The sequence below is a fragment of the Melanostigma gelatinosum genome (genome assembly GCF_949748355.1).
Source record: "Melanostigma gelatinosum genome assembly, chromosome: 6".
In the NCBI taxonomy this organism is placed as follows: domain Eukaryota; kingdom Metazoa; phylum Chordata; class Actinopteri; order Perciformes; family Zoarcidae; genus Melanostigma; species Melanostigma gelatinosum.
Window position 1 is genome coordinate 11,679,227 of NC_136639.1, and position 27,678 is coordinate 11,706,904.

General features: G+C 45.4%; 1 protein-coding gene across 1 annotated transcript in view; it reads left to right on the plus strand.

Annotated features, from left to right (window-relative positions):
* The window catches only part of hectd4 (HECT domain E3 ubiquitin protein ligase 4), a gene marked incomplete at its 5' end in the record, with an annotated part of 41,349 nt that overhangs the window by 11,503 nt on the left and 2,168 nt on the right, over window positions 1-27,678 (plus strand). Inside the window, 57 exons of the mRNA XM_079270374.1 lie at window positions 177-330; window positions 438-541; window positions 742-940; window positions 1,076-1,195; window positions 1,288-1,392; window positions 1,519-1,682; window positions 1,937-2,182; window positions 2,252-2,444; window positions 2,922-3,026; window positions 3,136-3,228; window positions 3,313-3,475; window positions 5,457-5,592; window positions 5,680-5,824; window positions 5,943-6,109; window positions 6,250-6,396; window positions 6,503-6,687; window positions 6,802-6,955; window positions 7,084-7,364; window positions 7,507-7,693; window positions 7,790-7,871; window positions 8,013-8,215; window positions 8,337-8,472; window positions 8,661-8,843; window positions 8,972-9,136; window positions 9,233-9,402; window positions 9,624-9,739; window positions 9,854-9,957; window positions 10,084-10,245; window positions 10,367-10,515; window positions 10,665-10,744; window positions 11,026-11,189; window positions 11,344-11,581; window positions 11,747-11,883; window positions 11,977-12,103; window positions 12,785-12,922; window positions 13,041-13,177; window positions 15,027-15,187; window positions 15,279-15,460; window positions 15,552-15,757; window positions 15,862-15,992; window positions 16,106-16,311; window positions 16,414-16,593; window positions 16,769-18,168; window positions 18,257-18,464; window positions 18,561-18,784; window positions 18,979-19,124; window positions 19,217-19,320; window positions 19,943-20,066; window positions 20,421-20,611; window positions 25,118-25,264; window positions 25,387-25,506; window positions 25,587-25,742; window positions 25,837-25,940; window positions 26,070-26,291; window positions 26,381-26,547; window positions 26,666-26,861; window positions 27,029-27,251. Of these exons, the coding sequence (XP_079126500.1) occupies window positions 177-330; window positions 438-541; window positions 742-940; window positions 1,076-1,195; window positions 1,288-1,392; window positions 1,519-1,682; window positions 1,937-2,182; window positions 2,252-2,444; window positions 2,922-3,026; window positions 3,136-3,228; window positions 3,313-3,475; window positions 5,457-5,592; window positions 5,680-5,824; window positions 5,943-6,109; window positions 6,250-6,396; window positions 6,503-6,687; window positions 6,802-6,955; window positions 7,084-7,364; window positions 7,507-7,693; window positions 7,790-7,871; window positions 8,013-8,215; window positions 8,337-8,472; window positions 8,661-8,843; window positions 8,972-9,136; window positions 9,233-9,402; window positions 9,624-9,739; window positions 9,854-9,957; window positions 10,084-10,245; window positions 10,367-10,515; window positions 10,665-10,744; window positions 11,026-11,189; window positions 11,344-11,581; window positions 11,747-11,883; window positions 11,977-12,103; window positions 12,785-12,922; window positions 13,041-13,177; window positions 15,027-15,187; window positions 15,279-15,460; window positions 15,552-15,757; window positions 15,862-15,992; window positions 16,106-16,311; window positions 16,414-16,593; window positions 16,769-18,168; window positions 18,257-18,464; window positions 18,561-18,784; window positions 18,979-19,124; window positions 19,217-19,320; window positions 19,943-20,066; window positions 20,421-20,611; window positions 25,118-25,264; window positions 25,387-25,506; window positions 25,587-25,742; window positions 25,837-25,940; window positions 26,070-26,291; window positions 26,381-26,547; window positions 26,666-26,861; window positions 27,029-27,251 (10,337 nt within the window). The remainder of the gene's footprint in view (window positions 1-176; window positions 331-437; window positions 542-741; window positions 941-1,075; window positions 1,196-1,287; window positions 1,393-1,518; window positions 1,683-1,936; window positions 2,183-2,251; window positions 2,445-2,921; window positions 3,027-3,135; window positions 3,229-3,312; window positions 3,476-5,456; window positions 5,593-5,679; window positions 5,825-5,942; window positions 6,110-6,249; window positions 6,397-6,502; window positions 6,688-6,801; window positions 6,956-7,083; window positions 7,365-7,506; window positions 7,694-7,789; window positions 7,872-8,012; window positions 8,216-8,336; window positions 8,473-8,660; window positions 8,844-8,971; window positions 9,137-9,232; window positions 9,403-9,623; window positions 9,740-9,853; window positions 9,958-10,083; window positions 10,246-10,366; window positions 10,516-10,664; window positions 10,745-11,025; window positions 11,190-11,343; window positions 11,582-11,746; window positions 11,884-11,976; window positions 12,104-12,784; window positions 12,923-13,040; window positions 13,178-15,026; window positions 15,188-15,278; window positions 15,461-15,551; window positions 15,758-15,861; window positions 15,993-16,105; window positions 16,312-16,413; window positions 16,594-16,768; window positions 18,169-18,256; window positions 18,465-18,560; window positions 18,785-18,978; window positions 19,125-19,216; window positions 19,321-19,942; window positions 20,067-20,420; window positions 20,612-25,117; window positions 25,265-25,386; window positions 25,507-25,586; window positions 25,743-25,836; window positions 25,941-26,069; window positions 26,292-26,380; window positions 26,548-26,665; window positions 26,862-27,028; window positions 27,252-27,678) is intronic.

Consider the following 27,678-nt stretch of genomic DNA (forward strand, 5'->3'; position numbering starts at 1 on the left):
AAGCTAAATTTGGCTAATGCTGCAGCCTCTTGACAAAGAATATAAGAGGGCGTGAGAAATCGTTTATGGATGCAGAGCTTTGTTTTACCTCTAGAAATGTCCCTATTTCTTGTCTTGTTTTTGTCTTTGATTCATCCCCCTAACATTGTATCTGTGCCTTCTCTCTTCTTGTTCAGGTTGAAAGGCCTGGAACAGGTAACGAAGGCCACCATGCTTGGGCACCTGCTGCCAGTGTTGCTCACCTCTCTGATGCACCCCAACCTGCAGACCCTCACTCTCGCTGACGCCCTCATGCCTCAGCTGGTGCAGCTGGTCCTCTACACCAGCCAGGTTGGAGTCTTGCCCGTCCAAAAGGCAATTCTTGCATTCAATTAAAGGTTCTTGAGTACAAAAAGTAGTCGTCATTCAAGTATTCATTTCCAATCTCTGTTTTCCAGACTGCCCTAGTGCTAAAGACTCAATCTCCACTTTTCACTGAAGAGCCTCCACCTCTGGGTGGTTCTCTTGGGCTGGGGGCGAAGGCCTGTGCTGCTGATGACAAGTACGTTTCCTGAAGGTCCAGCATGAGACTGTTCACAACTAATTCTCATTGAATCCGCCTGATTATATATTGGATCCCTTTGCTGCATAATTAAGTATTTTAATGAAGAAATGTACATAGAAGAGCTTAGGTTAACGTAAGTACCAGCTGTTTTGTGTTTCACAAACTCAGTTTCTATTCATTTGTATCCTTGATATTAGAATTCTTGACGAGCGGGAGGAGCCCGGTTTTCTGACTGGGCTGAAGATCCCTGCCCCATGGGCTGCTGGGAAGACGGTAGAGACGGTGCACCCTGTGAGGGACAATTACAAGTTCAAGGAGACGGTACACATCCCGGGGGCCCGCTGTCTGTACCTTCGTTTTGATTCTCGCTGTTCCTCACAGTATGACTATGACAAGGTACTGACTCATGATACACCGTGTGTCCAATGGCCTTCATCCCCTGTAACTCTTACATACACTGTGTGCAATCGCACGCATAGCAAAGCACCTCTTGGGGATATTTTGCACTAAATGTATTCTCTGGTATTTTAGTTGGTTATCTATGCTGGTCCCAACACCAACAGTCGTAAGGTAACAGAGTATGGAGGGAACACTCTGGGATATGGCAGTCGCAGTGTCTTGGGGACAGGATGGCCCAAAGACCTTGTCAAGGTAAAATAAGCTGTTTGGCACAAACATACACCGTGAACACACAGACAAAATGTAGCTCTTCAAGACTGTATGGGCCCTGTGCCCTGTTTCAGGTTGAAGGAGACACGGTGACGTTTTCCTTTGAGATGAGGAGTGGACGTGAACACAACACCCCCGATAAAGCCATGTGGGGGTTCTCCTGCACTGTCAGAGCTCAGGTAAAACGCGTGAGCACTGGCATGTCCCAAACAGCTGTAATACTGTTGTTGAATCAAACTGGCAGTCAGCGTGGAACATGAAGAACAACAGTTAATTCTGAAGATGCTGTTTGTTTCTGCTCTCAGGAGTCATCTGAGGATGTATCTGGAGGCCTCCCCTTCCTGGCAGACCTTGCCCTCGGTCTGTCAGTGCTGGCCTGCTCAATGCTCCGCATTCTCTACAACGGGCCAGAGGTGACAAGAGAGGAGGAAGCCTGCCAGGATTTGCTCTGCTCGAAGCTGCTGCAAAGGTGACACAAAATGTCTCCAAGGGATATTGATTGCTAGTGTGATAAATATAATACAATGTAAGAATTGGAATCAGAAACGGTTTTATTTATGTCAAGTACGTTTGCACATACAAAGAATTTGGCTTGGTGATTGTTGCATAAAATTAACCACAATTAGTAGACATTCTTCAGTGGTACCTCGTTTAACACAGCAAAACTGCTGCCAGCCAAGATGACAGGCTGATGAGAGTTTTTTTTTTTTTTTCTTTCTTTAGGTGTCAGTGGCAGGTGGAAGCGAATGGTGCAATCTCCCCTGCTCTCACGCCCAGCCCTTCCCCTCTGCCGCTCACTATTGAGGAGGATCGGGAGTTCACATACCCCTCTGATGTGCTCATCCCACCCCCAGGCCTCATGCCAGGGACTTACTTTGACTTGCCTCGTATCCGCCTCCCTCCAGGCATCATGGGTAGGCTACGAGAGGTGTCTGGAAGGGCTCGGCCACAATTCCGTCCCAGCATCAAGTAAGAGAGCCGCGCTGTCACGGTCTATCATTTTTCACATCATCTTAATATAACATTTTTTTCTGTAAGGGAGGTGATCAGGCCAGATGTTATGGAGGAGGTTATAGTGTCCTGTGTCATAAAGCACCTCAGCCTGGTGGATGCCCTTCAGTCACTTGTCAACTACCAGTACCGTGAGGACCACGCGGAGGAGTACGACCTGGTCTGTAAGATCATGGCTGAGACCTTCAAGAAGATCAACGCTATGGAGCGTCAGCTGCAGGTGAGCGTCTGTTAACACAGTAAGGATTTTATCAATTAACATGCGTAAGTTACGTTTGCTGGCTGTTAGTGGAAGACGCTCTATGCGTATTTGCTATCTTGACTGTTTTTTAATTTGGCTATTAAAGAAAGTTTCAACAGTTTAATAAAGCATGTCCTGTTGGCCTCAGGCTATGTTATTAATGGCGACTTGAAAGGTGTTGTTGCAAAGCTAAGCCATATTTACATTAAATTAGAATATCTTTAATCACCAGGATTCTGCTGACATGACAACAAAATGGGGAGATATTTGCACCCTAGGCAGTATATTGAATTACAACCTGGAAAAATTAGTAATGTTAAAAACAAGAGAATAGGTATGAATCAAAATAAGGATGAGGCTGAAGAGAGAAACTGAGTTTAGATCAGGCTACCAGCCTGAGCAGAAACCAATAGTGGGAGTCTTACTGTGTTTAATTATCTCCGGTGATACTTTCAGAGTGTTGGAGAATTGGAACAGAAGTGGCAGAATGAGGTAGAGGAGGCCCAGCAGGGAAAGCTGGAGAACAACACTCCTTTCTTTCACGACTACCACTTCTTTGAGGTACTCCTGCTCTACACACAATTACTAACTTTTCCTCTGGAGATTATACCATTACCACAACCATTCGCTTTGATATTCATAATATGTTGTTGTTGTTTTTGTGTAACAGAACAAAATTAAGGAGCTGGAACTACTTTGCTCGCTGAAGGAGGTCCCACTCGATTTTAGTGATCTGGAAAATGTCGTCCTCGCATTGAGGCAAGTAATTAACAAAATATCGTATCAAAATAGCAGATGTCATGGGTCAGATTGTGTCGTAACATTACATGTCTGCAATTACAGGGAGAAGTTCTTTCAAGAGGTGAACACCATGCATCACAGAAGTAGCACCTCACTGGCCAAAACGAAGGCACTGGTGAAGAGTCTGCTGAACCGCACTGAGCTGCTGCTCCATGTTACCATCGCTCCACATTGCAGAAGCCTTACCACCACACCTGCTGGCACACCAGGTCCAGGTCGATCTTTTTATGTGTCCTCTTATGTTACTGATTAGTCATTATTAATAACTAACCTTGTTGGGCAGCAGGGTTGGGATTAGAGATTTGTTCCTTCAATCAGATGTTTAAATTGCATGTTGTCGAAATATCCATCAACTTGTTATGTAACTTATACAGGAGTCTGACTTTAACAAATTTTTATATATATATATATATACACACACACATATACATACAGTGGGTACGGAAAGTATTCAGACCCCTTTAAATTTTTCACTTTGTTTCATAGCAGCCATTTGCTAAAATCAAAAAAGTTCATTTTATTTCTCATTAATGTACACTCAGCACCCCATCTTGACAGAAAAAAACTGAAATGTAGAAATATTTGCAGATTTATTAAAAAAGAATAAGTGAAACATCACATGGTCATAAGTATTCAGACCCTTTGCTCAGTGTTGAGTAGAAGCACCCTTTTGAGCTAGTACAGCCATGAGTCTTCTTGGGAATGATGCAACAAGCCTTTCACACCTGGATTTGGGGATCCTCTGCCATTCTTCCTTGCAGATCCTCTCCAGTTCCGTCAGGTTGGATGGTGAACGTTGGTGGACAGCCATTTTCAGGTCTCTCCAGAGATGCTCAATTGGGTTTAGGTCAGGGCTCTGGCTGGGCCAGTCAAGAATGGTCACAGAGTTGTTCCGAAGCCACTCCTTTGTTATTTTAGCTGTGTGCTTAGGGTCATTGTCTTGTTGGAAGGTGAACCTTCGGCCCAGTCTGAGGTCCAGAGCACTCTGGAAGAGGTTTTCTTCCAGGATATCTCTGTACTTGGCCGCATTCATCATTCCTTCAATTGCAACCAGTCGTCCTGTCCCTGCAGCTGAAAAACACCCCTATAGCATGATGCTGCCACCACCATGTTTCACTGTTGGGATTGTATTGGGCAGGTGATGAGCAGTGCCTGGTTTTCTCCACACATACCGCTTAGAATTAACGCCAAAAAGTTCAATCTTGGTCTCATCAGACCAGAGAATCTTATTTCTCATAATCTGGGAGTCCTTCATGTGTTTTTTGGCAAACTATGCGGGCTTTCATATGTCTTGCACTGAGGAGAGGCTTCCGTCGGGCCACTCTGCCATAAAGCCCCGACTGGTGGAGGGCTGCAGTGATAGTTGACTTTGTGGAACTTTCTCCCATCTCCCTACTGCATCTCTGGAGCTCAGCCACAGTGATCTTTGGGTTCTTCTTTACCTCTCTCACCAAGGCTCTTCTCCCACGATTGCTCAGTTTGGCTGGACGGCCAGTTCTAGGAAGAGTTCTGGTCGTCCCAAACTTCTTCCATTTAAGGATTATGGAGGCCACTGTGCTCTTAGGAACCTTGAGTGCTGCAGAAATTCTTTTGTAACCTTGGCCAGATCTGTGCCTTGCCACAATTCTGTCTCTGAGCTCCTTGGGCAGTTCCTTCGACCTCATGATTCTCATTTGCTCTGACATGCACTGTGAGCTGTAAGGTCTTATATAGACAGGGGGATCCAAATCAAGTCCAAACAGTTTCATGAAACACAGCTGGACTCCAATGAAGGAGTAGAACCATCTCAAGGAGGATCAGAAGAAAAGGACAGCATGTGAGTTAAATATGAGTGTCACAGCAAAGGGTCTGAATACTTATGACCATGTGATATTTCAGTTATTCTTTTTTAATAAATCTGCAAATATTTCTACATTTCAGTTTTTTTCTTTATGAACTTTTTTGATTTTAGCAAATGGCTGCTATGAAACAGAGTGAAACATTTAAAGGGGTCTGAATACTTTCCGTACCCACTGTATATATTGTATCACAGCTTTATTTCTGTGAATCATTATTTTCGTCTGTCAGTGTTTGTTAGTTTACATGCATGATTGGTCGTCGCTTTAGTTACCCCCAAGATATCAGTCATGGCAGACAAAAAAGCGGTGAGTTTGATTCTTGTCTAATTTCTCCACAATCGTTTTGTGCCAGCCTCCAAATCTGTGTCAGACGCCAAGTCAGTGATCCCCATGGTGAAGCAGCCGGTCTTCCTCCGCAGCATGTCGGCACCCTCCGACTTGGAGATGATCGCTAACCAGGACTTGGAGTTTACGCACGCACCCCAAAGGTATTTGTCTATTTTTGTTTGATCTAATTCATTTTTGAGAATCATAAAAGTGAACTAGGGATGAATTTATTTGTAACCTTTTTTTAGGCGGCGACACCACCCTACTAGTCATCGCAGCAGCTCATTTACCCTGCTGCAGTCTCTGGCCATCGAGGACAGCCGTGACAAACCAACATACAGTGTTCTGCTCGGGCAGCTCTTCGCCTTTATCGGAACTAATCCTGATCAGGCTGTAAGTCTCTTACTCATCACTCACTGTGACTTTTTTTTTCTTGCCATAGCTGCATGAGAATCTTTAAGTGAATTGGCATCTGACATTGAGATCCTTTTTATACCGGTTATTTCTGTAGGTGTCGAGCAGCAGTTTTCTGTCTGCTGCGCAGACGCGATGGAGACGTGGCACCACGCGGAAGCAGGCGCTTGTTCATATGAGGGAGTTGCTCACTGCTGCTGTCAGAGTTGGTGGCGTCACCCACCTGGTGGGGCCTGTCACTATGGTACTGCAAGGTGGCCCAAGGTAAGAAAGAGGAGGCACTAGCGACGATCACACCCTACTCTACACACATACTTAGGTACACACACTGACTTACAATACAAGAGTGTGCAATGTAGTATTCATATTACAATATTATCTGTGTTTGTGTTCCATCCGTGCAGGATTGAGGAGTTGACCTGTGGTGGAATGGTAGAGCAGGTGCAGGAGGCCTTTGGGGAGACCATGACATCTGTAGTGTCACTATGTGCTCGCTACCCCATTGCTTGTGCCAACAGTATTGGCTTGCTTTGCACAATCCCCTACACCAGGCAAGATGATTCATCTTGCAGCCTCTCTTTTTTTTTTTTTAATTTGTCTCTGTATTGCTAAACCCTCCGATTCCTTACCCTATGTCTGTCATCTGCGTTGTCACAGGAGTGAAGAGCAGTGCCTAGTTCGGAGTGGTCTGGTCCAGCTCATGGACAGCCTGTGTAGTTTAAGTGGTCAGAGGGAATGCAGCTCAAATGAGAAGCAGACCAAGAAGCAGAAGGTGGCCACCATGGCTTGGGCTGCTTTCCAGGTGCTGGCTAACCGCTGCATCGAGTGGGAGAAGGTGGAAGGTAATTTATGCTTGTATCAATATAACTCAAAATATGTTAATAGTTAATAGAATGTTGGTAGTTTGTTGTAATGGAAGCTAAATAACCCATGTTTTGTTTTTCTCCTCTTTAAAGGTGGGTCTACAGATGCAGTGCACTCTGGTCTGGCCCGGCAGGTGTCCATCCTGCTGACGAATCACCTGGCCAGAGCCACAGAGTGCTGTGGTAATCAGGCAGCGGGCAATGATGCCTTACAGGATGTGCTCAGTCTGCTCAATGACCTTTCCAGGTAAAACGTTGAGATGTAATTTTGGTCGATGCGTTTGTTTGGGTCATGTATGAACATCATCATTTATTTGTATATATTTGTGTGCATCTATACAGTGTTTGTATATGTTCCTTTGTTGTGTATTCCAGGAGCCACATAGGGAAAGCTATCCTGAGCCAACCGGCTTGTGTTTCTAAGCTCTTGTCTCTGCTGCTCGATCAGAGACCTTCACCAAAGCTGGTGCTTATCATCCTGCAGCTATGCCGAGCTGCCCTGCCTCTCATGAGTGTGGAGGACTGTGGGAACGTGGCCCTACCCTCGTGGAGCTACTCAATTAACACGCTAGATGCTGAGCAACAAGATGCGAGTGACCCTGCATCCCGCATTGCTGCCTTGCTGCTAGCCAAACTGGCCGACTATGTCGTACCAGGTTGGTTTCTCTTACCTAGGAGTACGAAATAGATGTGTGTGTGGTAGTAAGTGGCCCTTGGAAGCAAATCAAAACATTTAAATGCTGGATAGTAATGACGTTATCGTATTATTAATATTTACAATATTACCTTTGTTACCAGGCTGTCAGACCCTCCTCTCCCCCAGCTCTTCTGAGCCAGACACTAGTCTGTCCCGCGCCAGTTCCAAAGGAGCTCTGAAGTCTGAGGATGCTGGGGAGGAGGGCGAGGCGGTTGATGGCAAGCTGTCAATCTTCATCCACAAGAGAGAGGACCAGTCATCTCATGAGGTGCTACAACCCCTTCTCAGGTAAGTTTGCCCCCAAATGTCTTAGTCATTTCACATTCGTGAGCTTAGTCTGGGTTTCTTTGACATGAGCGTTCTTCCGTCCGCTCCAAAATGCAGCAGCTCAGAGGGACGTCCCTTTCGGCTCGGCACTGGAGCAAACATGGAAAAGGTGGTAAAGATGGACAGAGACATGACAAAGGTCAGCGGTTTACTGAAAAAAAAAAATAATAAAAATTGTCCCAGAATTTAAAAGCGTACACTAACAATATGAGAAGTTCCGTGTGTAGCTTTATTCCAAGTGCCATCCTTACCGCTGCTGTCCGTTTCAAACCCTCTCTAGAGTGGCAGCTGTGAAGTGATCACAGAAGAGGCATCTGCTGCCCTGAGGAAGGCCAACAAGTGGGCTCAGTCTGGTCTGATAGTGAGTGTTGGTCCACCTCTAGAGATTGTAGCCCAGGAGGCCGCTGGAGGCATCACCACTGGTGACAAGAAGAAAACGGCTCAGACCGCCGTGTGTAGGGACAGGAATGCTGATCTGGCAAGGTCAGTAAACAAGAATACATTTTCTGTATATATGATTTCTTCATCATTCAGTTCTAGGCATCAGTAAATGAGTAGTGGTCACACTGCACCTAAACATACGTGTTCAATTGATCTTGAACAGGTCGGACCCTGTCAGGCCGTTTATCAGTGGCCATGTTGCCAACAGTATGGCTGCTGAGGTTATTGCTCTGCTGCATAGCCTGCTCACTGCCCCCGAGTCCAACACCGCTCAGATCTGGACTAGCACCGCTGAAAAGGTAAAGGACTACTGTGTGTTGGACTTCAGCACAATGTTTCTGCTCATTAATGGTCATTGAGAACTTGTTGCTTAATATGGGGTTGTAAAAAAATTTTAATGATCAGAATGTCTCGACTGATTGAATGTGGTTCTATATGATGCTGTTTCTATTAGACCTAATGCTTTCTCCATTGGGGTGTGTGCTAGGTTCTGTCCAGGGCCCTGATGTTTATCCCTCAGCTGGGGAAGTATGCGGAGAGTATTCTGGAGAATGGGAGCAGCAGTGGCAGGAAACTGGCTAAGCTGCAGGCCATCGGCAGACAAGCTGTTGCTGCACTTTGTGCCCTTGGGGGCTTTAAAGAAACTATTAAGATCGGCTCTGAAGTCCAGGTTAGTGAAGGGAGAGGAATCGGTGGACACGCTGTACTTTCGCCCCAGAAAAAAGCTATTTAACATGTTGGAACATTTTCCCCCAAAAGCTTTAAAATGTTAACATATTTCCTGTGATTCCTCTGCAGGTCGTCGGTAAAGGAGTCCTGGGCAGTGTGGGCATAGTGATGTCCATCAATGAGCCGGAGGGCATCGCCACTGTGAAGTTCCCTTCTTGCGAGTACCGGAGAGCTTGCCAAGCCTCAGACATCCTGACAGTACCGATATCACGCCTCTGCACACCCAGATCTGAAGTACAAGTTTCATCATTAAAACACAACAGTCCTTATGTTTATGTAAATATCTGCTTCAATCTCACTTGAGTCTCTCTTTCTACCCTTCCCCAACAGGCTCTCCCCCTCTACAAGCTCTCAATCACAGAAAAGGTGGTACAGGCAGTGCAGTCGATGCTTCTGCCACAGGAGGGCAGTCTCTCCATTCACACCTGTCTACCAGCTACAGGAGATGGCTCCAGCCCAGTAATGGCTGCAGTACGCTTGTTGGCTGAAATCAGAACCAGGTTAGTGAACTTCTGTGTAGATGAGCACTTGTGTTCGTCATCAGTTTTAACTTGTTTTCATTGATTGTTTAAAGTAGAGTTCTGTTGTTTTAATGTGCTGTATTGAAAAAATGGGAACTTGAAACCCTTTGAAACTGTGATTCAATTTAAAAAACCTAATGGCAGTTTCACTGCAAAACCATAGATTGGACAAAAATCACCCGGTTCTTAATGGTTTTCAGGGCATGTCTGGTGATGGCGCAGCTCCTGGAGGATAGCTCCTTCTGTGAGGAGTTCATCCAGCAGTGTCCTGCTGCTGTTGAAGTTCTCAACCTGGTTGCCCAGGAATGTAGCCCCGGTGAGCATGCATACTGGCATGACCAATCATTTGAGCAGCCAACAACTTTCATTTACAATACAGTGTATTTGGTCCGCGACACGTCTCTCACTGAGCTCTGTCATCTTGTTTCAGGGGAGCGTCTCGGCATGGTCGAGGCTCAATGTGAAAGAGTCAGAATGCTGTACCGGGACTGTGCTCGGCCTCCTCCTCCACCACTGCAGACAGACAGACGCCAGGTGGGAGTTTTTACCAGATTTATATTTAGGGCCCGAGCACTGACGTAGTCTGAGCGAAGGACCTATTGTTCTTCTAATGTTTATTATTATCATCATATTAACTTCTTGATATGTTTGTCTCATCAGCCCAAGGAGATCACCTGGTGTCCATCCAGAGTGTTCCCTCCGGTCCGTGCCTGCATGTTCTCATCCCGTCTGACCTCCGTCACCTTCTTGGCTGATCCAAGTGCTGGAGGAGGCCTGCCCAGAGGCACCTTCATCTACGCCACCTGTCCTGTGCCAATTCAGGTGGGCACATGCATTAATATATGCCATCTAAGTTTGTTCTATAAGTGAGATTAAAAAAAAATCATGCACTGATACTGCAGCCTGTCCAAAGTCTTCCATGTTCTTCTCTTTGCCCCTACAGGCCCCGTCCTTTTACTGGGAGATAGAAATCGTCTCCTATGGAGACTCCGAGGAGGACAGTGGCCCGATTGTGTCCTTTGGTTTTGCCACCGAGGCAGAGAAGAGGGACGGAGCGTGGACCAACCCTGTCGGCACATGTCTGTTTCACAAGTACGTTTGCCTGCATATTCACTGAGATCCTCTTCCCACTGCTCTGTCTCTGACTTGAGTGCTGACTGCTATTCTTCTCTGTTGTGGTTTTCCCTTTCTGTGCGTGCGTCTCCTGTCTGTCTGTCTGTGTGTGTGTGTGTGTGCGGCAGTAATGGTAGGGCAGTGCATTATAACGGCTCCAGTCTGCTGCAGTGGAAGAGTGTCAGGCTGGATGTGGCTCTACTTCCTGGTGAGACGGGAGACAAAATATCTTTTTCTTCTTATACAGTCTACCATCTCTTTTGTTTGTTGTAGTCAACTGAGAAATCCATACAGCAATGTATCTTATGGATTTTAACTAAACTCCTTAAAGTATTGCATCTTATCTGGCTGCCCTTTAAAAAAAAAAGAAGCTATTGTGCAAGCATATGTTGCTTCCTAAACCCATGCTGTATCTAATTATCACATGTTTTAAAATAAGTCATTACCTGTTGTTATTGCGAATGTAACCATACGTTTGTATGAACACAGGCGACGTGGCTGGAATAGGCTGGGAGCGTTCTGAGGGCACTCCTCCTCCCCCTGGTCAGGCCCCTAAAGGCAGGGTCTACTTTACCTACTGTGGCCAGCGGCTCTGCCCCATCCTTGAGGATGTGGCTGGTGGAATGTGGCCCCTGGTGCACATTCAGAAAAAGGTGAGTTTCTGTTGATATTGTTAAGCAGTAATTTGACCACTTATAATATTTAATATGTATTATGCTTAATCATTTTCTTTGCTGCTTCAGTGACATAATTTCCCCTCAGGGTTAAAGCAGTTAATCTTCTATTCGTCTTTCCATTGTTTTGTAGAACTCAAAGATCCGGGCCAACTTTGGAAGCCGGCCGTTTGCATACGCAGAAGGCCAAGCACACAGGAATGCGGCTGACTTGTGTGTCGACCTTGCAGAGGAAATAAGTGCAAATTTTGAGGCACTTCCCTTTGCTATGGCCTCAGACAGTGATAATGATGCAGGTGCAAGTGTTACCTCTGACTCTGGTTCTCACGGACCCCCTTGTCGGATTGCAGCCGTGACAGATTCCCAGCAACGTATGTTCATCGCCTTCATTTCAGCCTTCCCCTCCTAAAGTTCATGCTTGTCCTTTACCTCTATGAGTGAGCTATACCCCAGATACAGGTGGGGCCCACAGTGATACGATCTCTGTATTGTTTGTTAAACCTGCATTTTCCGTTTGTCCTTTCCTGTTGGTACAGAGTACAACAGCGACCTGTCCTGTCATTACAAAGTTGAGCTGAGCTTTGAGAACCTGGTCACCTCTGGTCCTGACCCTCATCCTCCTCCTATAGCAGATGATGAGAGTGATGACGAGGATGACGATGATGTCCCAAGAGTGAGTGCGGCCTCCTCTTCTCCACACTAAGTGGACACAAATTAATTTGAAGTTTCCACTGATTGTTTATTTTATATTTGTGTTTGATTCTAGGAGGACCACTATGCCTTGCTGGTAAAGGCCTGGGAGACCAAAGTGTTCCCTACAATTCGTAGGCGGTTTCGTAACGAGGCTGAGAGAAAATCTGGCCTGGACCAAATCAAAGGAGCTCTGCAGCTAGGTACAGAATGAAGAAAGTCATTTAGATCATAACCTAAAAGTCCAGTGTAACACATGGCAAATTGCCACAACATAAAACACTTTAACCCATTTTGCCAACATCGTTTGATCAAGGATTTGACTGGTCAGTAGAGGTTAGTTAAAAAGCAGGTGTCATGAACAATCATAAGACATTTTAATGTTTGAATCTCATCATGAATGCAACACAGAAATTGATATGTTAAATATTACATTTCTGTCAGTATCCAATTGTACTGGTTATGCACCTCCTCTGCATGTTTGCTCCACTTTTAGAATCACTCTTCTAATGTTAAAATGCTTTCTACTTCATTGCTAATAATTCATGTAAGCTCATGACTATACGAGGAGGGCACTGTCTTAAATATAATTCAGAATGTGTCGTCCTTTGATGAATCAGAACACGGTAAAGTAACAATAGTGCTAAAGGTCAATTTGACATGAAATTAATTGACAAACGTGCGCACCCTATTTAAAGGGCTTGAAGCATAAGCTTGATGTCAAATTGTATTATATGGAAGATTGGCTAAGCCATACCTATACTGGGCCTGTGCATATGTTCTGTTCATGTTACGGTGGGCTTAGAAATATGTGTGGTTATTATCAGTTAAATAAGGATAACTTTGTCACTGTTTCTCTTTGTGGTCTATTCTACTGACAACAGGCATGGTTGACATTGCAAGACAGACGGTGGAGTTCCTGTATGAAGAGAATGGCGGCATTCCGCGTGACCTCTACCTCCCTACCATTGAGGATATCAAGGATGAGGCCAACAAGTTCACTATTGACAAAGTCCGCAAAGGTACCATTCACCTATACTGCTATACACCTTTAAGTTCAAATGAGCTAGCTTCAGCGTACATCGTGAGTAAGCACTGTATTAAAACTGCTTGTTTGAGTAATGTGCTTACTCAACACAGGGTTGACTGTGGTCATCCGCTCTCCGGACAGTAACAACACCAACAGCACTACAGGAGGGACAGCCCTGCCCAAGTTTGCCATTCGGGGCATGCTGAAGACCTTTAGTTTGCATGGAGTAGTGCTTGATGTGGACTCTGTAAGTACAAACACTTGATGTGACATCATTGGAAATGTATTGATAAACTAACTGGTTTGTTTGGTGTGAATATATGAATGAATAATTTTATTAATGCGTTATGCCAGCGGTTCCCAAACTTTTTAGGCCACGCACCCCCTTCTACATCCCGACCGGGTTCGCGCACCCCCCCCCCCCCCCCGCCCCTTCATAAAAAAATAAATAAAAAAAAGAAGCAACAGAGCCTTTTAAGCCTTCATAGCCACATAAGAATCGGACAAATGAGTGAACAGTTTGCTCGCGCGTGGCATTTGTTTACAAGATTTAGTCCGCTGTTAAATGTTGCAGTGTGAACACAAACCGAACAAAGGAGCAACTGCAACAAAGCAAACGAACTGAAGGTGTGAAAACGCCCTGAAACACTGCAACAAAGTTTCAATAACTTTCAGTGACACAAGGCGTCACTTTTAAAGAGCAATACGGATGTGAGGACACACGCACAGGCTCAGAGGCAGATTATCACATTTAATTTACAATTAATGACCGACTAATGAAGCCAGGATGTCTTCGGACAAAGCATCGATGCGGTGCGACACAGTGTTGTTGGACACCGGGATCATGCACAACTTTTTTGCTTCTTTCTCCCCAATCATACATTCCACCATCTCTCTGGCAGCTGGCAAGCTCACGTCTTCGGCGATTGTGTGCGGTAGCCCCTTTCTTGCTATTCTGTAACTGACCAGATATGAAGCCCGTAGTGCGTCATTTATAGACCAACACATGAATGAGACTCCAGTTGTTTTTGGCTGTTTTGTAACTCCTCCAATTTCGATATTAAAATATGTAAGGGGCTTGCACTGGCATGCTTGGTGTTCAGGTGGCGACGTAAATAAGAGCTTCAGACTGTTAGCCAGAACCTCACTGCACACCACGCACTGTGGCTTTGGGGAATCTGCGTTGCCAATCCAAGTGAAGCCCAGACACAGATACTTTTCATCATATTTCCTCTTTTTTTCCCAGTCTGCGCCGTCTCATCTTCCTCTGACTCTGGCTCGATTTCTTCTCCCGGTCTCTCCCAACGCACCTCTCCGTTCCCCTCGCCTCCGATTCCTCTCTCTCTCTCTCTGTCCCTCTCCTCTTTTACGACTGATAGCTTCAGATGTCCCACCTGACAGTTTTTAAATTAAAATTACATTTTTTTTTTATATTTAATATTATTACACCATCAGACCGCCATTACACTTTTCCTCTCGCGCACCCCCTAGAGGCAGCTCGCGCACCCCACTTTGGGAATCCCTGCGTTATGCCATTTCGTGGCCCATTCCTCATGGCGTTGAAAGACATGTTTACATCAAACAATACACCAGTTTTCCTTCCCAGGCCTAGCAGGCTGGTCAACCAAAAAAAATAAGAAAAAAAAGAAAAGAAATACCCGGTAGAGATTCTCTTCTCTAGCTCCCATGAGTTCCTTAAATAAGGTGCCAATTCAAATGTCTCCTTTTCATACAACCATTTTGTGTTGTCGTTACTGATTCATATCCATCATTTGAGTCATTTCCTTTATATCAATAAACAAAAGATGAAGTTTACAGTGTGAGCGACCATAAAAAAAACAGCTGTTATTTGGGCATAAATAGATTAATTTTTTCTATAATAAATTAAAAACAACTTTTTTTGTAGAATATTCATATTTATTTCACAATAAGTACGCAATTTTAGTTTACTCCAGAACTTGTTTGCCCAGATATATTTGCACCTATGAAACACCTTCTCTGCAGACACAGAGTGCTCATGTGCCATACACAAATTACATTTGCTTTACATGAAAACCCCCAAAATATACATATGCCTTTGTCTTCAACATGTCTAGGTGAATGAGCTAGTACAGGTGGAGACCTACCTGCGCAGTGAGGGGGTGCTCGTGCGGTATTGGTACCCTATTGAGATTCTGGAGCGGCCGCCTGCTGGATCGCGACGGACTGCGGCTAATGGCTTAGTCTCACTGGACAGTAGCAACATTCAGATTCACAGGTAATGTATGAACCTAATGGGAATGAGCATAACCTAATTACATCCTGCACCAGTGCTCTAAACTAAATCTTGTTTTCCCGGTTTGCTGCAGGGAACTGCTTCGCTGTGAGAGCGCGCTGGCTCGGTTATACTGCCGTATGGCCTTGCTCAACATCTTTGCCCCAAAGAATCCCCACACTTTCACTCGTCTCTTCCACATACCCGCTATACGGGACATCACCTTAGAGCACCTGCAGCTGCTGTCCAATCAGCTGCTGGCTCCACCCCTCCCTGGTGAGTATCTATCTTTCTTGTGAATCGCTGGGTCTCTCAGTGTAATAATAATGTGTCTGTGCTGATTGCCCTGATGTTGTTCTTCCTGCAGATGGGACTATTAGTTCTAGTTCTATCCTACTGGCACAGTCCATGCTTCACAACCTCCAGGGCCAAAGCTGCTCTCCCTCAGAGCTGTTCTACCAGGGCAATGTTCAGCCCATCCGGGAGTGGCTGACAGTGGCCATCACCCGTGCCTTGCATCAAGGAGAGGAAAGCCTGCTGGAGCTCACGAAGCAAATCTGCTGCTTCCTACAGGTTAGCTCGGCCAATCAATGCCTGATTTAATAAACTTGCCTCTGGATACCTACTCGCTTTGTACAGATGCTAATCTTTTCATATAATTCTGTTAATTTTGACAGAATGCACCAGAGCAGTTCACATCCGAGGAGTTTCCTGTGACGGAGTCAAAGGTGAGCATGGATGTCAGCTTTCCAGGCGCTGCGTTTGTGATCATATCGTGCAAGGAGAGCCAGCTAGGCTGCCGCAAAGAGTGAGTTCCTCACTAATGCTCAACTTCAGCAATTCATGGTTAACTCAGATTTCTCACCATCCATTTCCTGTTAAATGTTTTTAAATTATCTCCTGTCTTTTCTGCTACATTAGCTCCAGCCTTTACAAGGCCCCATGGGCTCGAGTCATGGTGTATGGCCTGGGTCACAAAGTGCGTAGAAATGGCCAGCTAAATCTGATGGAGGCGGTGTGCTATCCACTAGATGCCTCACCTACCAACACAGGCCTTACTCTCCCTCCCACCACCAACCAATACCCCTCTGTTATCATACCCACTGACAAGGTGCACATCAAGCTGGGTGAGTGTCTGAAACCAAAAAGGGGAATTCATACAGGCTGCTTCAACTTAAACATATAATACATCTATTACAGGATTAAATATCCCATTGTCTTGATTTTAGGGGTGTCACCCCCTCCGGGTGCTGAATTGGTGCTGCACTCCTTGCCACTGGAGTTTCCTCTGGCCATGGCATTTGCTGAACAGCTATTGACTTGGAAGCTGGGTGAGGGCAATGAGCGATCAGAGGACGAGCTGGACACGGTGCCCTCATCTGTGTTGCTGCAGGTGGTAGAACTACTCGGTAGGTTGACCACCAGCTGTGACAACACTTTAATGCGCCTTACATTTTAAAACTCTATTTGACAATTCCCTACTAGTTCCATCAATTATAGAACAACTTTAAAAGCTTGCAAGATAAATAATACCAAACCTAAATGTGAATTTCAACAACTTTCACGGTTTTCTTTGATTTTTAGGTGGTTTGCTCTGGACCACTGATCTGGCTCCCTCCATAAAAGAACTCGTCTTTCACTTGCTGGCTGAGCTTTTGCGGAAGATCCACCACTTGGAGCAGCGCAAGAGCCCCGCTGGTCTCGCCAGCTCCATCGCTCTGCTGCTCAACCCCTGCCTCGCAGTGCTCATGGCCCTGCAGACAGAACTCCGAAAGCTCTACGACTGCGAGACTCAGGGATGGACCGCTGGAGGGGCCGGAGCAGGGGGGTCTTCGTCTGGAGGTGTCGCGTTGGCTCTCGGGGCGGAGCAGAGCCGGTTTTCCACCTACTTCCACGCTCTGATGGAGGTGTGTCTGGCTGTGGCAGAGGTGACACTTCCCCTCAATGTTGGTGGCTCTTCAGTGGGACCCCTGTCCTCCACCAGCGCCCCGAACCTTAGCGACTCTTCTTCATCCTCGTCATCGTCCCCAGGCCAGACGCCACAGAGCCCAAGTCTGCTATCCAAACGTAAGAAGGTGAAGATGAAGCGCGAGAGAGCGGCGGCTGTGGCGGCAGCAGTCTCTGGGAAGCGGGGAAGTGCAGGTGCACGGCTGTCAGAGAGCGACAGTGCCCTGCTGAACATGGCGGGTAGTAAACCTGAGGACATGCTGTGGTTCCACCGCTGCCTCACTCTCCTGATGATCCTTCGACATCTTGCTAATAAAGACCCGCAGGGCTTAAGTGTGACCAGTGATGCAGTGACGGATGCCTGCCAAGCCCTGGTGGGCCCCACGGCCCACAGTCGCCTGCTGGTGCTCTCGGGTATCCCCACGCACCTGGAAGAGGCCGTGGTTCGAAATGCTATCCGCAGGGCTTGCAACGCACACGGAGGGCTCTTCAAAGATGAAGTCTTCATTCCTCTGCAGGAAGAGGAGCCCAAGAAGCCCAAAGCCGGAGCTGGTGTTTCGAGCCCTCAGGATGGAAAAGCGGGCCCTGAACACGAGCGACTCTTCCCCAACAACGGAGGTCCTGAGAGTCCCGACAGCTCGAGCAGTGTGACTCCAGCGATGAGCGTCAGCGCTTCAGCTTCTACCAGCCAGACTTCGATCTGCAGCTCCTCTCAGGGAGTGTCCCGCACCCCCAGTGAACTTTCTGTCGATCAGGAGCTGTTAGCCGTTCCACCTCTCACTCCAGCTGCTGCTGCAGCTTCGGCTGTTTCATACCCCCAGCAGGGCCCCCAAGACCCTCAGACAGTGTCGAGTCAGGAGAGTTTAGATACTTCGTTGTGCAGTACAGGAAGCCTGGGGAGTTTGGGCAGCTTGGGGGAACCACTCGACAGCGCAGAAACGCCGTCCGTGTCGGATGGGGGCTCTATGCATACCGTCACCTCACTTGAGAGCAATGCAGTCATGGCTTGGCCCATCAAGGGTTATGCTGTCATTGAGGTGAGTTGATTAGAAGCCCCATTATAGATCTAAGCTGTTTTGATTTTGTGTTGTTGAAATACGCTAGTCTTTCTTTCGTTCATCACAGGTTCGTTCTCGGGCAAAAGTGGAAAAAATCCGTGCCAGTCTTTTCAACAGCAGTGACCTGATCGGCCTGTCCAGTCTTGAAGGTGAAGAGGAACTAATGGAGTTGACCAATGAGGAGATCCTCACAGCCTCCAGTGTTAACCAAAGCCTGTTTGACACACAGGGAAGCTCTGCCCTTGAAGACTACTTCCTGGACAAGTCCGTCAGAGGTTGGTGTTTGATTACCATATTGTCTGTTTTTGCACAGTGACATTAGTCCTGCCAGTATCTGCCCAGTATTTAACAATCAATCTCCATGTTTCAAGGTGACAAGCTTGTAGCCGGAGCACGAGATGTCCTCACAGATGTGTTTAAGAGCTGCGTGCACTCGGAGCAGATGCTCAGCCTCACACCGGCCAAGCCAGTGAAAGTGTCTGACATTTACCTCAGCAAGGAGCAGATCAATGCTCAGACCCCTGGCAACCTACTGCATACTTTCTTCACCAACGTCAGGCATCCAAAGAAAGTACTTGAGGACCAGCTTACTCAGGTATAACAGAATACATTGATTGCAAAAAAACGATCACAGGACGATTCAGCGTTTGAATTTTTGCTGTCTATTTTCAAGTGTAACATTTTGAAACTCTTCCCTGCTTCTCTCCGACATCAAGCACCACAAGTATATTGTTACAACTGTACTTTATGTTCCTTTGTGTGCGTGTCAATATGATTTGTTCGTATCAGATTCTCAGAAAGTATGGCACTCCCAAGCCCAATAAGAACAAATACAGCAAAGCAGGAAAAGAACAGCACCAAGGCACGGTAGTGAGCGCCAAGAGGCCCATCACCAAACCTCCCACCAAGGAAAAGTCTGTGCTCCACAGTGTCAGGTGAGTGATATATTTTCCAGCACGTGTGTAGGTACATTTACTCTTTGACACGATAATGATAATAGATTTCATTTGTCTCCGAACTCTGCCAGGACGGCTCTGAGTGAAAAGAAGACCGTCCTGAAGCCCAAATCTCCAGAGAAATCCAGACCTGATGAGAAGGAAGTGGAAAAATCTCCTGCTAAGAAAGTTGAAGGTTTGACACACTTTGACAACACGAATCATATGTACGAATACGTATGTTTCAGTTATAGATAGTGGGGTGAAAGTAGTGTTTACAAAATGTTTCTAACGGAGACAAATCATTTTTTTCTCAAGAATTAATGAAAACTAGTCAATTAACTCAGTTAAATCAATCCAGTGACAGAAAAGTAAAGATTTCTGCTTTTGTCTTAGTTTTATATGCAGTTGCACTCTAAATTATTCAACCGCCATTGCAAATTAGGTTTATTGGTAAAAGGGTGCTCTACTAAGTACTAAAGATGCTTGTCATGAAGGGGTTGAATCATTTTGAGACTGCGGTAGTCATTAAAAGTGGTATTTTGTGTTGAATTAGGAGAAACCACTTGTAGTATTTGTTGTGTTGAGCTATTTAAATTGTCCTTGTTTGAGTTGTTTATTGAAAACGGCTGAAAGTTTGTACATTTTGCCAATAAACCTAATTTGCAATGGCGGTTGAATAATTTAGAGTGCAACTGTAACTAGAAATGACAGGTAGGTCTTGGTATCCCTGCTGTGATGCTCTACTACCGTACAAGAGTAAATGTGAGTCCTGTGTGGAAACCAAGCTGCCTCACACACCGCTTTGTCTTCTTAAGTTCCAGAGGAGAAGTACCTGACACTGGAAGGCTTCCATAAATTTGCTGTTGACCGTGCCAAGCAGGACATCCGTAGCGTCTGGAGGGCAATTTTGGCTTGTGGTTATGACCTCCATTTTGAAAGGTGAGCCTGGAGAATGTCACACCCAATAAGCAGCCCTCTGCATGCTGTAACGTCAACAAGCTGTCCGGGAACCCAACAGGTTGTGTTGTGACGAAATGTGCCCTCTTTAAAGAAACGGGTCACTTCTAATTCATTTCAAAATCTCCGACCATAGAATGAAATTCATTAATTAATGCAATTTAAAAATTACATTGATGTCATTTTCACACTAGTTATCGAAGTGTAATGCAGCATTTGCCTATTTCTGTAAAAAAAGAAAGGTCTGAACACAGAATATGTTCATCTCTGATCGATTGCTAAGTGACTAGACATTACGGGAGGTCTCTATTTAACCGCAGCCGTCCTCTTTACCAGGTGCACCTGTATAGACACTCGTCACGCCCAGAAGGCCTGCAGAAAGTGGAGCTTGGAAATGGACGTGGCATTGGTCCAGTACATCAACAGGCTCTGCCGTCACCTGGCCATCACACCAGCCAGACTTCACCCCCATGAAGTCTACCTGGACCCCGGTGATACTGCTGATCCTCGTGTGGCCAGCCTGCTCAGTAAGTAAACCTCTTTGTTTGTTACTCTCTGTGTCAACCAGATGAACAAAACGGCCGCATTCTTGCTACATTTTATAGAACTATGTGGTGTCCTTGATAACTATGATCTGACTCAGCATGTGACAGGACCCACCCACAACAAGGGGCACACTCTGGACCTAATCATCACCAAAGGTGTAAACATTTCCAAGGTTGCTGTGACTGATGTTGCACTCTCTGATCATTTCTGTGTTTTCTTTGAGAGTGCAATCTCCTTGCACACAAATGTCCAAACCAAGGTTGTGACAAAGCGTTACATCTCTGAAAACACCAGTGAACTATTTATTCAGAAGTTCTCCTCCACACCAGCCCTCTCTTGCCTCTCAGTCAATGAGCTTGTAGATGGCTTCAATTTTAAAGTTAAAAATATTATTGATGCCATTGCACCCACTAAAGTGAAGGTTGTCTCGGGTAAGCAAAGATCTCCTTGGAGAAATGCTACGCTGGTCAAAATAGAGAAACGAGAGTGTCGGAAAGCTGAGCGCAGGTGGCGAAAAACTAATCTCCAGGTTCACTGTGACATCTATAAAGAGAGACTTCGCAATTATAATTTGGAACTTAGAAATGCAAGGCAGTCATTCTTCTCTGACATCATAACCAAAAACAAGAACAATACACACGCCTTATTTGCTACTGCTACTTATTTGCCTCCAGTGTCGGTAGCTGCTGAACTCCAATCCACCTGGGCATGCAATCAATTTGCCTCCTTTTTTACTGACAAAATTCAGAAAATTAGACAAGCAGTCAGTGCCTCCACACCAACCACAGGATATGTGTTGTCCCGATCTCTGAATAACATCCATTCAAATATCATGACACAATTTCATTCAATCGACCGTAGAAGCCTAGAAGACATTATACAACATCTGAAGTCATCCTCCTGCTGCTTGGATATTCTACCAACACACTTTTTCAAAAATATTTCAAACTGCATGACCACTGATCTCTTACATATTGTAAACACATCCCTTCTCTCATGTGTCTTCCCACAAGCCCTAAAAACTGCAGTTATTAAACCACTCCTAAAGAAGGTTAGTTTAGACTCCGCAACGATGAAAAATTATAGGCCAATATAGGGCTGGGCGATATGGCCTAAAAACAAAATCTCCGATTTTTTTACAAAAAATCCGATTCACGATTTAAATCGATTTTTTCCCCCCCAAATTTTTGCAGATGACAGAAGCTGTTGAAAACAATTTTTTATTTAATTTTGTGATGATTTTCCCAAGTAGGTTGATAAAAATAAAGTGCAAACAAAACCTGAACATTGTAGAAAGGTGCCTGTAGTATACAAAAAGTATTTGGTCACTCTTTTGTTTCCCTGAATCATTTAAATATAAAATTAAATTAAACATAACATTAAATGGCATTAAATAGTAGCCTTCCATTGTAAACAACTGTGCAAATGTAACTTTTTACAGTAAGCTTTTCTAACTGAATACACTGATACAAACACAGCATGAAATAAAATGTATGTGACCCTTTAACATTCACATTTTCAAAAGTGCAACATCTGATCTAACATCAACATAACATATTTTGCACAGTAAATAAGTGCATGTAAACAAAATCAAGTGCATTCACAACATAACCAACAGTATTAAACAGTAGTGCATGTTTTTTCTAAATATTTTTTGCCAGGAAGACAAGCCTTATCTACTACCTCTGGCTTCAGGCATGCACGGTGGCATGTAACAATGCCCCCCCACACACTGAAAAGCCTCTCAGAGGGGGCACTTGTAGCTGGCACAGAGGTATTTCTTTGCTAAAGTACTTATCCTTGGAAAGTTAAGTTGGTGACGCTTCCACCAGTCAAGTGGATCGGTGTCTGGGTCAACCTGCTGGACCACAGGTCAGTTGTTGCGGAGTAGAATGACATCCCCTCCAGCTCCGCAGAGATCCTTTGGCGTGTACTATTGTACAGCCGAGGCAAGGCAACGTCAGAAAAATGTTTACGGCTTGGTAGCACGTATCTGGGGTCCAAAGCTTTGAGAAGGTGAATAAACCCCGGCTTTTCCACGGTGTATATGGGCACCATATCTTTTGCGATATACATCGCGACTGCATCCGTGATGGCTTTCCACCGGGCACTCTTCTTCTCATGCGGAGTACAGTTGGTGAATGTCTCCAAAATGCTGGGTTGTTGTTGTGAGGTGGCGGCGGCGTCGCTTGTGCTCCCGCGGTCCTGCTCCCTCCTCAGGGCAACAACACCTCTCCCACTCGGCAGCATGCCTCTGTTTGAGGTGCTGCATTAAATTTGTTGTGCTGCTTGATTTTGTAGCAATAGCTTTTAGACAGACCTTACATCGTGGTGCTGTTTGTTCTGTGTCAGATGACACGAACCCGAACCATTTCCAGACCACCGAAGACACATTCTTCCCTCTCTTAAGAACGAGAGCTTCACTGCTGGCCGCCATTGTTTTCGTTTGTAAACAATGCGCGCGCACTCTACTACGGGAACCCAACGGGGGGGAGGGGTGGGGGCGATTTTCTCGATTTTCAATAAAACACATCGCCTTAAAGCACACATTCGAATTAATCGATTAAATCGATTTATCGCCCAGCCCTAGGCCAATATCAAACCTCCCATTTTTAAGTAAAATAATTGAAAAAGCGGTTTTCCAACAGCTGACCAACTTCTTGGCCGTAAATAACTGCTTTGATGTTTTCCAGTCAGGCTTTCGACAGCACCACAGCACTGAAACTGCTCTTGTTAAGGTTTTCAACGACATCCACTTAAACATAGACAATGGCAGAAGTTCAGTCTTAGTGTTACTGGATCTCAGTGCTGCATTCGACACGGTCGACCATGCCATACTCCTAGAAAGACTAAACATCTGGGTGGGACTCTCTGGCACAGCACTTAACTGGTTTGAATCCTACTTGAAGGACCGAGAATACTTTGTGTCTGTGGCTGATTGCACATCAGAGCTGACTAAAATTACATGTGGTGTTCCCCAAGGTTCAATACTGGGGCCTCTTCTGTTCAACATCTACATGCTTCCACTAGCTCAGATTATGGAAAGCAACAAAGTGTGTTATCATAATTATGCAGACGACACACAAATCTACATAACTATGTCACCAGGGGACTATAATCCCATACACGGGCTGGGTAACTGCATTGAACAAATCAACATCTGGATGTGCCAGAATTTTCTTCAATTAAACAAAGATAAAAGAGAAGTAATTGTTTTTGGTACCAAGGATGAACAATTGAAAATCACCGCTCAGCTTCAGTCACTGATGTTAAAACCCACAAACCAAGCCAGAAATCTAGGTGTAGTTATGGATTCAGACCTCAACCTGAACAGCCATATCAAGACAATTACAAAATCAGCCTACTATCACCTGAAGAATATATCAAGGATTAGAGGATTTATGTCTCAACAGGATTTGGAAAAACTTGTCCACGCATTTATCTTCAGCAGACTGGACTACTGTAACGCTGTGTTTACAGGTCTCTGTAAAAAGTCCGTCAGAAAGCTGCAGCTGATTCAGAACGCTGCAGCTCGAGTCCTCACTAAGACCAGGAGGGTGGATCATATCACCCCAGTTCTGATGTCTTTGCACTGGCTTCCTGTCCAACAAAGAATTGACTTTAAAATCCTACTGTTGGTTTACAAAGCACTGAATGGTTTAGGGCCAAAATACATCTCTGATCTGCTGCTACCTTACGAACCATCCCGACCCCTCAGGTCGTCTGGGACCGGTCTACTATCTGTTCCCAGAGTCAGAACTAAACATGGAGAAGCAGCGTTCAGTTTTTCTGCTCCACATATCTGGAACAAAGTCCCAGAAAGCTGCAGGTCTGCTGAGACCCTCAGCTCATTTAAATCAAGATTGAAGACTTTTCTGTTTGCTGCTGCCTTTAATTGAACCACATTCAATTACTATATTAATCAATTTCCTGCATTTCTGCATTTTACTACTGCATTTTATTTCTTACACTGTTTCTTTAATTGCTGTTAAATCTCCTTTTCTTTTGCCTTATGTTTTGATGCTTTTAATGGTTTTAAAAGGACTGCACAATATATCGCCATTTCCTCCGGGACCGAGTTCGTGCAAGGCGTACACTATAAAACGCAGATCGGCAGAGATCTTTTCCAGACGTGGTTTGTGTGCGAGTAATTGCAGAATTGCGGCAGTGTATGGTTGATTGCGTGCAGCGTAATGTCTCAGGGAGACATCAATTATTGTTTCAATGTATGTTTTAAATCTCCTTTACTTTTTACGACTGAATTTTATTTCTTACACTGTTTCTTTAATTGTTTTTAAATCTCCTTTTCTTTTGCCTTATGTTTTGATGCTTTTAATGGTTTTATGTGAAGCACTTTGAATTACCTTGTTGTTGAAATGTGCTATACAAATAAACTTGCCTTGCCTTACATTCTGTAAGTCACGCTCGTTTTGTCGTCTAGTATATTTACCTTGTGTGTGTGTGTGTGTGTGTGTGTGTGTGTTCAGATGTACCTGTGGAGAGCATGCGTTTGCGCTTTGCTCTTCTGCAGTCCCTCAACAACACCCTGGAGAGTTTCTTCCTGCCGCTAGTGGAGCTGAGACAGACACTGACCTATCAAAACTGCATTGCAGCGCTGTTATGTGAGGCCAAAGGTGAGCAGGATCTCGCAGGTCAAGGGGACGTAATGGCCCAAGTGTTTTGACCTATGTAGCAAACCTGCCTTGTTAAAACCTGTATAATCTCCCTCACTACCTGCTGTCTCCACTGGTTACAGGTCTGATCTTCTACGACACTAAGGTGACTGTAATGAACAGAGTACTGAATGCTACAGTACAGCGGACAGCTGACCATGCTGCCCCAGAGATTACACTGGACCCTCTGGAGATGGTGGGAGGTATGCGTTCCTTTTTCTTGTTTCCCATTTCATATCACTTGTATTGGATCTTTGCAAACATTCTTTCATCTGTTCTACAGGTGAGATCAGATCATCAGAGAACACGTATTTATGCCAGGCAGCGCGCCAGCTTTCCTGCGTGCCGTCGTCCCAGCTTTGTGTGAAACTTGCCAGCGGCGGAGACCCGACCTATGCCTTCAACATCCGCTTCACTGGGGAGGAAGTTCATGGCACAAGTTAGAATTTCTCCTTCACATCTTTTTTTTCTTTTTAGTTTTTTGTTTTTGTACTGCTCTTCAGTCTGTAGCGTTGATGAATGTGTCTCTCCAGGTGGCTCCTTCAGACATTTCCTGTGGCAGGTGTGTAAGGAGTTACAGAGCTCTGCTCTCTCTCTGCTGCTCCTCTGCCCCAGTGCTGCAGCCAACCGTAACAAGGTAAGGGTGTTCAGGATCTGACATGTTTTCAGCATGTCTTTCAGTGTCACTCTTTTGTTCTTCATATCTAGCACAAGAAAGTGAATCATAAACGATGTAGTCTTTATCTTTGTTTGTTGGTGTTCTCAGGGGAAGTACATCCTGACGCCCTGCCCTATCAGCTATGCAGAAGAACAGCTGTTGCACTTCTTCGGTCAGCTTCTTGGCATTGCCGTCCGTGCTGATGTGCCACTTCCTTTGGACCTCCTGGGCTCTTTTTGGAAGGTTCTGGTGGGCGAGTCCCTCGACCCAGAGCAGGACCTGCAGGAAGCCGATGTGCTGACCTACAACTACGTCAAAAAGTTTGAAAATGTAAAGGGACCAGTAGTGTATACATAATGTTGTTTCCTGCTAATACCATTATTCTATTGACCTTAACGAGACGTTTGCTTTCCCTGCAGACGAGTGATGAGGAGGAGCTGGAGGCCCTGTGCGCTGAGATCTCCTCCCTACACCATTCAGGAGAAAGCCCAGACTCTCCCAGCTGGCCCTGCTGCACCTTCACCTATGTCACTATGTTGGGTGATGAGGTGGAGCTTTGTCAGGGTGGTCGCAGCCTCACCGTCAGGTACAGGAAACGTTGCCGATAAACTTAACTCGATCAACTTAGTTATCAGTAAGACCTAGATATCAATAGCCTGAAGTCTTCATCTCTTATACATTGTGTGCTTTGTTTGTGTGTTAAGCTGGGAGAATAAAGATATGTACGCACGGGCGGTGCGGAGTCTTCGTCTGAGGGAGCTGCAGAACAAAGAGTGTATGACGGCGGTGCGCGCAGGGCTCGGTTCAATCATTCCCCTGCAGCTGCTCACCATGCTCAGCCCCCTGGAGATGGAGCTGCGCACCTGCGGCTTGCCTTACATCAACCTGGAGTTCCTTAAGGTATGTTTGTGGGAAAGTGCCTGTTGAAATCTGTGTAAATGTATAATGCAAACCTGTTGTGGGCCAATCGCTAATAGATATGGTTTTAGATGAGAAACACCTTCTTTTCTGACAGGTTAGTATTGATAGAATGTAATCAGAGTATTCCCCGCTGCGTCCCTCTGTAGGCTCACACCATGTATCAGGTGGGTCTGATGGAGACCGACCAGCACATCGAGTTCTTCTGGATCGCCTTGGAGATGTTCACTCAAGAAGAGCTCTGCAAGTTCATTAAGTTTGCCTGCAACCAGGAGCGAATACCGTTCACCTGCCCCTGCAAGGATGGGGGGCCAGACACCGCCCATGTCCCCCCTTACCCCATGAAGATCGCCCCCCCTGATGGAGCTGCAGGTAATGGCTAACAAGGTTTTAACAGGGCCGTGATTGGACAGCAGGGCTGCTATCTCTGCATGATGTTCTTCTGAGTGCAGAAACTGCTGATAGTGATAATCAAAGCACCTCGTCCTGTAACCGCAGACAGACTTTGAACATGTCGTTTGTCATATCTTGTGTTTTTAAATGAATAGATTTGTATAATGGACATGTAAAGCTGTTCCATGCAGGAGGGGATACTGGTTCACATATGTGAACTTCTCATCTGTCACAGAATTGGGATCTGTCCTAGTTTCCTTTGTCACTATTTAGAATGGCAGGCTAAACACAAACTGTCTACTCAGCTTTACTACAGATAAGATACGTTGACACTCACTTTTATCAGCACATAAATCGTGAACACTTGCTACTCAGCAACTCATTGTCCCTCCAGTTTCATGTAAAA